Source organism: Cucumis sativus, chromosome 2 (genome assembly GCF_000004075.3).
Source record: "Cucumis sativus cultivar 9930 chromosome 2, Cucumber_9930_V3, whole genome shotgun sequence".
NCBI lineage: Eukaryota > Viridiplantae > Streptophyta > Magnoliopsida > Cucurbitales > Cucurbitaceae > Cucumis > Cucumis sativus.
Genome location: NC_026656.2, coordinates 3,669,351 through 3,679,699, shown reverse-complemented (window position 1 = coordinate 3,679,699; position 10,349 = coordinate 3,669,351). Strand labels below are relative to the sequence as shown.

The window sequence follows — 10,349 nt, the reverse complement described above, 5'->3', positions numbered from 1 at the left end:
TTAGAAGAAAAAGGTCGTAAACATGCACGTTTTCTTTAGTGGGTGTTGAGTCGTAGCAATTCATCAGATTTTTTCGATTAGATTTTCTTTCAGATCGTCAATAAAAGATTGTAGAGATAACTTGATAGTACCCCTATCATTGTGATCTTGGAAAGAGAATTCATGGCCCCCTCAGCCCAAACACACTAAGAATAATGCAGCAAAGTTAGAGGTTGATAAACTTTTTAAATAGTCAGAATCAGATCAGTGTGTATGACCCAACACCACACCAAGAGTGATATTCGATTCGATTTCGTAAGTACATTTGGTGCAACATGAGAACTTTTTAAATGGTCACCCAACTTAATACTATTATTGTCTAAATACGCTTAACTTAAGAGATCTAATGAGATCCAGTGTACTAGTGCTAGTATGATCGCACCCATAGACATTTATCAACTCGGTCGTCACATCAACAAAAATCAAAAGCATGCAAACCATCATAAAACTGTTAATTACAACTAAGAAAAAGAAAAATCAAAGAGAGAGATTAAGGTCAAGCCCCTTTTTTACTTCTACAACCTTGTAATGTTTATCTTCTTCTTGTTGTTTCTTTTCATTGAATTGTTTTGTTGTTGAAGATGAAGCAGCTGATAATTGAAGAGGAATGATGTTGGATTTGTTGTTGTAATTATAACCATCTTCTTCATTGAAATCTTCTGGTTGAAACTTCGGATTCCAAACCCCTTTTGATTTCTCTTCTTCTGTTAATTCTTTTGAATATTTCATTCCGTCTCTCATGGCCTTCGTGTTTTGAATCAAAGCATAGAACAACTCCATCTTTTCATCTTCTTCTTCTTCTTCTTCCTCTTGCAATTTTCTTCTTTTTCTTCCACTTTCCATGGCTTTTTTGTTCCAATGGTGAGATATGGATTAGAGAGAGAATTGCAAAAACAGAGATGTATGATATTTGAAGAGATGATCAAAAGTGATTGATCTTTTTGTTTACTTATTATTTGTGAAGAGCTTCATCATGATATGCTATTTAATTTGGATAATGAAGAAAAGATAAGAGAGCAATTTTGTTTGTTTCCACACTTTATTTTGGTATCCCATCCTTTTATTTTCCTCGTATAAGTTCTTATAAAATTTGACAAAATGATTTACTGTCAACTTCAAAGTTAGAGACTTGATTTCGTTAAATTTCTTTTTTTGAAGATTCAAATCGTATAAGGTCAAGTTTAGTCTTTAAATTTCTAAATTATTATTGATTTTTCTAAAAGATCAAGCATTTAAAAATATCATTAAAATTTTAATTGTTAATTGTGTCCAATAGATCTCAATAACTTTAAAAGTTAGAATTAATCTTTACATAAATTGAAAATAAGGTACACACCAAGAATTTCATACTCTTCTTTTAATATACACGAAATTTTCTTTTAAGATAATAACTAGCATGTGACATTTTTCATTGTGTCGTTACATACGATGTAGATTGCATCCCATAGTTGTTAAAAACATGTTATAAACGAGAGTAACTTGGTAGTTTAACCAAAAATGGATTCATCTTTTAACTTTCTTGCAATTACTTGGTGTGGTGTGGAAGCCACAAATAATTTATATCCTCTCTTCTTGATAATATGGTATTTTTATGCTTAGAAATTGATGGCCCAAGTGGGGTTCAATTTCAACCTACTGTCAAAGTATCATCTTCAACTAATCCATCATTAAAGGGCAATCATTAGTCAACTAGATTAACACAATCAATGGACATATCGTGATACCCCAGAGCCAATCTCAATGAATCAAAAGGAAGCACAAAGAGAAAAGAGTTTATCGAACAAAGCAAGAGATGAGTTTGAAATACAAAATCGATAACAAAGTCAAGAGATATTGAAGAGGCATCTTAAGGATATCGGGTTTCTAAAGGTGCCATTGAGAAAAAATTTGTATTGTTTCAATCTAGCCAAATGTCCGTCAGGATCCATAAAAAAGAATGAAAAAAGAGAAGATGTAAGTCGTCGAAGATGAACAATGTTAGATGATGACCACTGTCTGAATCATGGCCACTTCTTTTGCCCTTAATTTCCACAAATTTCATGGCGGCCTGTTTTTGATTAGTTCACCAAAAATATCTTCAAGTCTTTGTGGATCCTACACTCTCTCAAACCCTCTTACTAATCAAACATAAATAATTAAAAAGGATTGGATTAAAAAAAATGAATATCAGTTTATATCTTTAGTATTTAAAAATGGTAAAAACTATGATGTAGAACTCATAAATTTTATAGGTCAATCAATTTAGCCTGATCGTTACAATTACATTTTTGAAATCACCCGCACATTAATTCTCACAAGTGTAAATACATAAACAATTTTCAGAATAGATTTTGTGCAATGATTCTGTTGCATAAGGTGTCTGGGCCAGTACAATCCTCATATTCTTCCAATGAACATCACAAGAAACTAAGTTGAGAATCAAAACCAGCAGTTGCATCATATCATCATGTGGTTTTAATTCTACTAGGTAGGTTCAAATCTTATGTCCAAGACTTGCTTCCTTCAATTGATTGAACTAGTTGCATGATGAATGTAATGAGTTCAACCATTTGGCAAATCTTGTGTTGCCTGATTCTCGTGAGAGAGCTTTACCACATAATGAAATGTGTCCTGTTGTTTATTCCTCGACCCATCGAACTCCGTGTTTTGCCCAAAGATAATAAGCTCCGATAGGACCTCTGCCGCCGAACTCGTAAAGTTCTGGCTTTATGTTATTCTTCTTAATTTCATTCAGGATCGGAGTTAGGATGTTCCACGCAATTGCAAGTTCATCACTTCTCATGAACAAATGGCTATCCCCATCAATGACATCAAGGAGAAGATGCTCATATGAATCAGGCACGTCAACGTTGTACCTACAAAGAAAGAGAAACAAAAAACCATGAAAGAGAATAAAACAATATCTACATTAAAAACCAAGCTGGCAACTAGCAATCGCAAAGGACAATATTTTTCAAAGCAAGGTCGCACTTGTCTTTGTAAAGCAAATTGAGTTCTGGAGAGTCCAATCGCAATCCCAATCCAGGAATCTTGTTATTAACGCGGACAAGAATGGCCTCTTCAGGTAAGTCGCGCAAAATAATCTCATTAGTTGCGGATTCATTATTATACCCAAAGTGCTCACGGTAAATGTTCCCCGGAACCTGGCGAAATTGTATGCGGATCTCTACACTGTGTAATCTAGAATTCAGAAACGTATGTCTTATACTCATTGAGTCAAAGCAATGTTACATATTTATAAAGAGAATAAACTAAACCCTAGAGACTATGTAAAATTACAATAAAGGACATATGTATATATATATATATCATAACACACTGCATTTTAGAGCAATTCACCATCAATGATTATAGATATTCCAAAGTTGGTGGTGGTCGACCAATTCTACTAGTTGACTTGTAAGAATAAACAGATCTTAAATCAGAATGCATGTTATGAAGAGAATATGAAGAATAATTAAAATTATGACCATACCAAAGATTTTAAATAATCATTCTGTGGAACTTTTAACTCGTGTCCAGAACCAGCTTGAGTAAAATTATGATTCATATAATGGTATGTTTTAGGTATAGCTATGATATGCCATTTGTATTTGATATTCAGGTTGATATTTCAAGTTTTTCTTGTTTTGGTATCCATGAGGGTCCAGACCAGCATGCACACCTTTCTTATGGAACAACCTGTCTTAACCTATAACATTTAGGTATCAAGGAAACTCATAAGATATTAAATCCAAGGTAAGTGATCACCATGAATTAAACTCATGTCTTAGCCTTTTACCAAGATCATGTCCCCTATTTACTACTAGACCAACCTAGGATGGTTTCACCTATCAAACTCTCCTTCCTTTCAACTTTTGGTTTTTAATTTCTCTCGTAAATGGTCCTTCTCTTTCTTCTCTTTTTTGTTCCTCTCTTATCCATAGCTTCCAATGGATGCATGTGCAATAACAAGAAAGAAAACCAACAAAAAGTCATCCATTACACTTATAATCTTGGGATGACAACGAAGTCTGCCCCAGATTCCCAGTCCTACACTTTCTGACATGCAATAGCCTTACCAATGAAATATTTACCAGTGTTTAATTAGTCCCAAGCCACTTTTAATCAAAAAAGGGACGCCATCCCAACGTGCATTGTCGATATACAAAGCACCCGCAAAATATGTTGGGGTCAGATTGTCAAGAGAAAGGTCAACTTTGTCATTAGTACTAGATTTGTACTGTCCAAGAACAACATCACTGGGTTCCAGTGGGCGAATGGATCTCAGCAACTTAACCTGTAAAGAATCTATACATTTACGTTACAGTGATTGTACCATGCAATAGAACTTTCTTGAAAATTCTATATTTACCTTCTCATTTCGAATGGCTTCACCATCAAGACTAATGGGGGGTTCCATGGCAAGTAAAGCAATTGTTTGTAGTATATGGCTATGCACTATGTCTCCAATAATCCCACCACCGTCCAAAAATCTGCATGGAAGGAACTGTCAGGTAACAAGAAATCAAGACGAAGGTAAAAGAAAAACCAGTGAACTGTCAGGTAACCTTTTTGTTTGAACTCCAAGTTCTTCTGACAAAATCACCTGTAATATTTTTTAATTTGAGTTTAGTGAGTATTGAGTGTGAAAGGATTAGAATTTATTTTATACAAATGTGTACCTGCACACTGTTTATGAATGTACGACTCCACAGTGGTTGAAAAACTAAATTAGCAAACCTTAAAACTGTAAGGTTTTCAATAAGGTTCTTCCCTAGAAGATGATCGATTCTGAAATACAACGGTTCAAAGTTAATTTATATGTAGAAATCTAAAATAACGTAAAGAAAATGCACATAAAGGGTTAGCTTTGCACTCAGCTTGTGGAAGTTTTGGGTATTAAGTGTGGTGTTAGTGCTATGGAAGAACGGATAATGAAAAGACACCTGTAAATTTGCTTTTCCTCGAATTGAGAAAGAAGAGATTTTGTTATAAAATGAGACGACATCATGTCAAAGCCAAAAGGTTTCTCAACAATAACACGATTCCAACCCTTTTTCGTTTGAGCTTTACTGGAAAGAGAGCATGCAACATCTAGAAGAGCGTCTTGTGGCACGGAAAGGTAAAATATCCTATTAGCTTTGGAATGCCTCTGCAGTAAGTCAAATATTTTACAATCATTAATCAAAGATCTCTGCCTGCATATTGAAAAATCGAAAATAAGGAAATGCAATGAAAGAAAAAACTTTTTCTCAATTAGCCAGTGCTCCTATATAACCACCTCAATCTGCTCCATCAGTAAATTGAGCTTTGACATGCCCTTATTGTTGTCATAACCTCCATTTACATGGAATGTTCTACTCAGAAAAGTATCCATTTTATCACTGCAATTTTGTCTACAAAGAAACAAATTACATTTCACCAAAATTTGGTTACTTATTGCAAAACAGAATGCATTTGTTTACATGCATAACGTTGCAGAAATACTCTGTGAAATTCACTACAATTGACATCAGTAATTGTCAGCTCCAAAAAAATCAAGTTTATACAGTTGGTGATCACCTCAACAAATACTGAATTTTGAGGTATAAAAGGTATACTTTACTGTAGAAATCAAGCCTTAATAAGTCTTCACAGCATGCTTGGTCTTCATTTTTACATGCTATAGCTTCAAGTTGAGCATGCACTTGGAGTATACCACTCAATATACATTTTTTACATAACAATCATACATATTAGATTGGGTTTTGAATTCCAATTTCCTAAACAATGACTTATGGCACCATAGAACTAGATTTTTTACACATTTAACACATGACAGTCTAAGATATAAAGAGATTATCTAGGAGATATAGAGACATACTGATGATCAATACGGCAAGTTAAAGTGGCAGATATAATAGACCGCAGTTCTTCATCTGTTATATTCTTCCTTGAATAACCAAAAATCCCAACATTCTGCACCATGGAATATCAAAATAGCTGTAAGTCAACCGTGTTCACATAGATATCAAACTAGGAGATGCAATCTCCATTCATTTATATTTTGCATAAGAATCTCCAATCAATTTTTTGAGGTAGATCTCTTTAATAACCTGGAATATTTTATTGTGCAGAAAAACTAATCAAGACGCATACCATTCTCAACAATACTAAAATGTGAGAATTGTTTCTTTAGCACAAGTAAGGAGCCCCGCAAATAAAAATGAGTGTGCAGAACAACACGAAATTGAAGGAATGCCGAATGTGTGTGTGGAATATACATTTTAAACTGAACATTTCGAAATAAATAAAGTATATTTAGGAAACAACATACAGTACAGTGCACAAGACATAAGAAACAAGGATATTCTGTATTTATGTCATAGATGTGAATATCACCATACCTCCGGAAGAAAGCCACTATAATACAGAGCAAACAGTGCCGGAAAAATTTTTCTTGTTGCTAGCTCACCAGTAGCTCCAATGACAGCAATACAAAGGGATGGGACTTGATCATCCCGAACGACGTAGTTTAACATAGGGGATTGTTGCAAGGATCCAGAAGACCCAGAGGAATTTTCAACATCCACTGAAGCATCCGATTGCAGATTCTCAGATCCTTTAGAATGTGTAGCTGCTTTAGTTGTTTCTGAATTGGAATCTGATGAACCAAAATCAAAATGCTTAGTTTCCTCAAAAATTAAGTAGATGAAAAAATGGAAGCCAACTACATTGACTAACCACTGGAAATTTTGGATTCTAAGACCGATTCAGGAACTTGCCGAGCATGTGATGAAGTTTCCTCAAAAGGTTTCTTTTCAAACTCATCTTCTTTATGATTTTTTATAGTCTTCAACTTCTGTGATGATCCAGATTTCCCATTATGTTGCAGAACACTTAGGGTCTCACTTATCCAGAGCTTTAAGCCATGAAATATTTGGCAAAAATTAGAAGCTCTTCTTGACCTTAAGCTATTTCCCATAATCTACATCAACCCATAAACAAAAAGACACCCATTACTAAGTTTAGTAAAAAGAAGTTTGATTAACACATTGAGAGAGTGCTATTTATATAGACAAATAAAAGGGAAATCCCCAATTTTTTTAATGAGTCTTCCTGCCCCCATTCTACTTCTTCAGTTATAATATTTACAAAGCTAAAATCTCAACCATATGATCAAAGGATTAATAGATAAAGCTTTCCTCTTATGAACACCACTTCTTTCGCAACTTGAATTAACATATTGTGGAGAAGATCTTTCAATCCTTTCAACTAATCGTCATTTTTTCTTTTTCCAAAACATAGTTAGGAATTCTAACAAACTAGAATCTTTCATGAAGATCAAACAACTAGGAAGCAAAATTGGCAAGTGAGAGACAGAGCATGAGTTGAAGAAGTAATAGTGAGAGTTAAGGATATCAGAAACACTCACATGGGAACTCCGGTTGGGGATTCTACGGCCATGGGAGCACAGAGGAAGAGCCCCTGTAGGAGCCGAGAAAGTTGAAACTGAAAATGACATTGAAGCTTGTGTTGTTGGGTGAAGATGGTTTGATATCGGAAAATTCTCTCGTCCTCCTGAGTTTAACCGGCCATGGTAGGAAACTCGAAGACGAGTGCATTTCTCGAACCATGCTGCGGGTATAGGAGATTGTAGCCTAATATTGTTGGGCCTGGCCCAATTCAACTTTTGAAAAATGGACCAAATTTCTTTTGGAAAATTTGGTATTTCAAATTTATTGATTGGTATATTGAATGAGAGAAGTTTGTCTTTAGGTATTTTAAATGTATTGATTAGTTAATTTATTCTTTATTGGACACTAAATTAGTTATCCAAATAATGCAAATGTTTCGTTAACTTGTCTCGTAGTGTCGTGACAATTGCTCTATGACATTAATTAAACGAATCATCCAATAAATTGAATATGACGCGTTACAGTAAGATTAAGGAAAAAGTTAAGACGATTATTAACTCGTTAGTGCTTAACTATCCTAACCAACCAATCATGCAATGTTGTGAAAGGTTCATCATAATTAGTCAATCAATCACACACGGGCATGCATTGATTTGTGCTACAAATAATTGATATATGCACAAATAAATGCTACCCCTTGTGAGTCATTTACTGGCAAAATAAAATATACATATATATGCGAGGTGATCTATCCAAACATAATCAAAAGCATATAAATTCAAATACAAGCTAATATATTCTTAAATACAAGTCCTCACGACATAATACAAATAGTTTCTTCTTCAACCTAAGTAGAAGAGCGCTTATCTTAACCACTAAACATTGAGATCACGTTCTTCATCACCAAAACATGAAAATACATCTAAAATGGTATAGAATAGAGAAAATTAAGAAAAAAGAAGTTGAAGCTTGATGTTGTGTCTTAACTTAAAGAAAAACCTTTCATTTTCATTGATTTGTCGCAACGTCTTAACGTTAGGTCAAAATCTATTAGCACAAATACTTTTCATATCAACAATGTCATATAATACTCAACCCTTTTTAGGCTACTTTCTTCATAGTCAAGCCTAACATCATCATGCTATGCCTCTAGTGGTTAAGTCTTTTAACTTTGACACCACTTTGACTTCGACATTTCATTTGACCTATAAATACTTTGTTCGATCTTAATTTTCATTCTAATACTCAAATCTACAAAATCATCCATTAACACATATTAAACCACATAACAAACTTGAGTTAAGTTGAGTAAGATACCACATTTCATATGCTATAAAATGTTCTTTTATTTTTCTGACGTGGGGTCCTCAACAACTAGGAAGATTATTTTAAACTCTTACGTATGTATTATGTTTAATTTTTCAAATATGCAACAAGAGTGAAAAAATGGTTGCAAAATATTTCATCGTACACCGTCCAACATAGAAAGGAAAAAGAAAACACTAGGATGATACGTATCAACATGATAATGTATTATTTTGTTTTATAAAGTTTAAATCATTCTTAAATAGTCTTTAGCATGAGAAAAAGAAGAAAGAGGAATAAAGGTGGTGGAGAAGTTCTATAGAGTGTAGGATCCACGAAGACTTGAGATATTGGGGTCAACCGATCAAAATTAAAAAAACAAGCCGCCAAGGCATTGTTTGAAATTAAGGCAAAAGAGAATGGCTCATCATTTCATTTTTGGGTCAAACCACTATGGCTTTTCATAGCTTAAATCTCAACCCATCAAATTAACACAATGACATACTAAGAGGTAACCAAAAATATTATGGCTCATTTATTTCTTAATTATCTAAATGTAGATTCACTTTTCATATCAAAATTGTTTTTGATATTATGAGTAAGAGGTAACAAAATTATACTTTTTCTCTCTGTTTTGTTCATTATCCAAATTTGTAGTATAGCCCAAGTTGATGAGGCTATACAAAACATAAAATAACATAAGAAACCCAATTACTTTTTAATTCTCTCAGTAAAACTTTCCACATGTCTCTGCACAAACCTGTCTTCAACAGTTCTATGTGAATCATCTTTCTCTCTCTCTCTCTCTCTCTAATCCATTTCCACCAGCTATGGAAGGAGGAAGAAAAAGAAGAAAGTTACAGAATAATGAGAAAGAAGAAGAAGAAGAGGAAGAAAATGAAGAAGAAGAAGAAGAAGAAGAGAAAAAGATGGAGTTGTTCTATGCTTTGATTCAAAACACAAAGGCCATGAGAGACAGAATGAAATATTCAAAAGAATTAACCGAAGAAGAGAAATCAAAAGGGGTTTGGAATCCAAAGTTTCAACCAGAAGATTTCATTGAAGAAGATGGTTATAATTACAATAATAAGTCCAACATAACTCCTCTTCAATTATCAGCTGCTTCATCTTCAACAGAAAAACAGAGCAATGAACAGAAACAAGAACAAGAACAAGATGAAGATGAAGATAAGGTAGGAAAAGGGAAAAATGGGCTTGACCTTAATCTCTCTCTTTGATTTTTTTTTTTTTTGTTGCTTTTTTGTGTGTTATTAACACTGTTTTATAATGGGTCGTTGTTTTTGGTTTACCTTTATTCTAATTTGGTTGTTATCTTCTTAGCATTTTGGTTTATGCTTTTGAGCTTGCTCTGTTTCTTGTGTTCTGTTTCCATTGAGAATTTGAAGAACCTTTCTTTGGTACTCTATGGCAAATTTTAATTAATGTGGTTTCAAGGGAAAAGTTGTTGAAGACAAAGGTACTCTTTGTGAGAATGAAGCAACGTTTTTTTAGGACCGAAAGTGAGGTTAATCAATCTCAAGTTCATATGCTCGAGTTAGTATGTTTGTGCTTTAGGATTTGACTCATCATAATTGGAAGAAGTAGAAGAAGTAGATTAAGAAAGTA

The 10,349-nt window shown here is 33.8% G+C and overlaps 1 protein-coding gene and 1 pseudogene across 1 annotated transcript; both read right to left on the bottom strand.

Annotated features, from left to right (window-relative positions):
• Positions 1–304: 304 nt before the first annotated feature.
• Positions 305–423, bottom strand: LOC116402295 (annotated as a pseudogene).
• A 1,809-nt stretch (positions 424–2,232) lies between these two features.
• On the bottom strand, positions 2,233–7,653 carry LOC101221775 (inactive glucose-6-phosphate 1-dehydrogenase 4, chloroplastic). The gene is made up of 12 exons (XM_004144692.3): positions 7,436–7,653; positions 6,745–6,988; positions 6,408–6,664; positions 5,885–5,979; positions 5,303–5,417; positions 4,968–5,173; positions 4,704–4,812; positions 4,590–4,627; positions 4,394–4,514; positions 4,116–4,318; positions 3,010–3,210; positions 2,233–2,894 (listed from the first exon to the last, which is right to left on the bottom strand). The coding sequence occupies exons 1-12, from the start codon at positions 7,523–7,525 to the stop codon at positions 2,657–2,659; spliced, it is 1,917 nt and encodes a 638-aa protein (XP_004144740.1). The 5' UTR covers positions 7,526–7,653; the 3' UTR covers positions 2,233–2,656.
• Between the last annotated feature and the right edge of the window lie 2,696 nt (positions 7,654–10,349).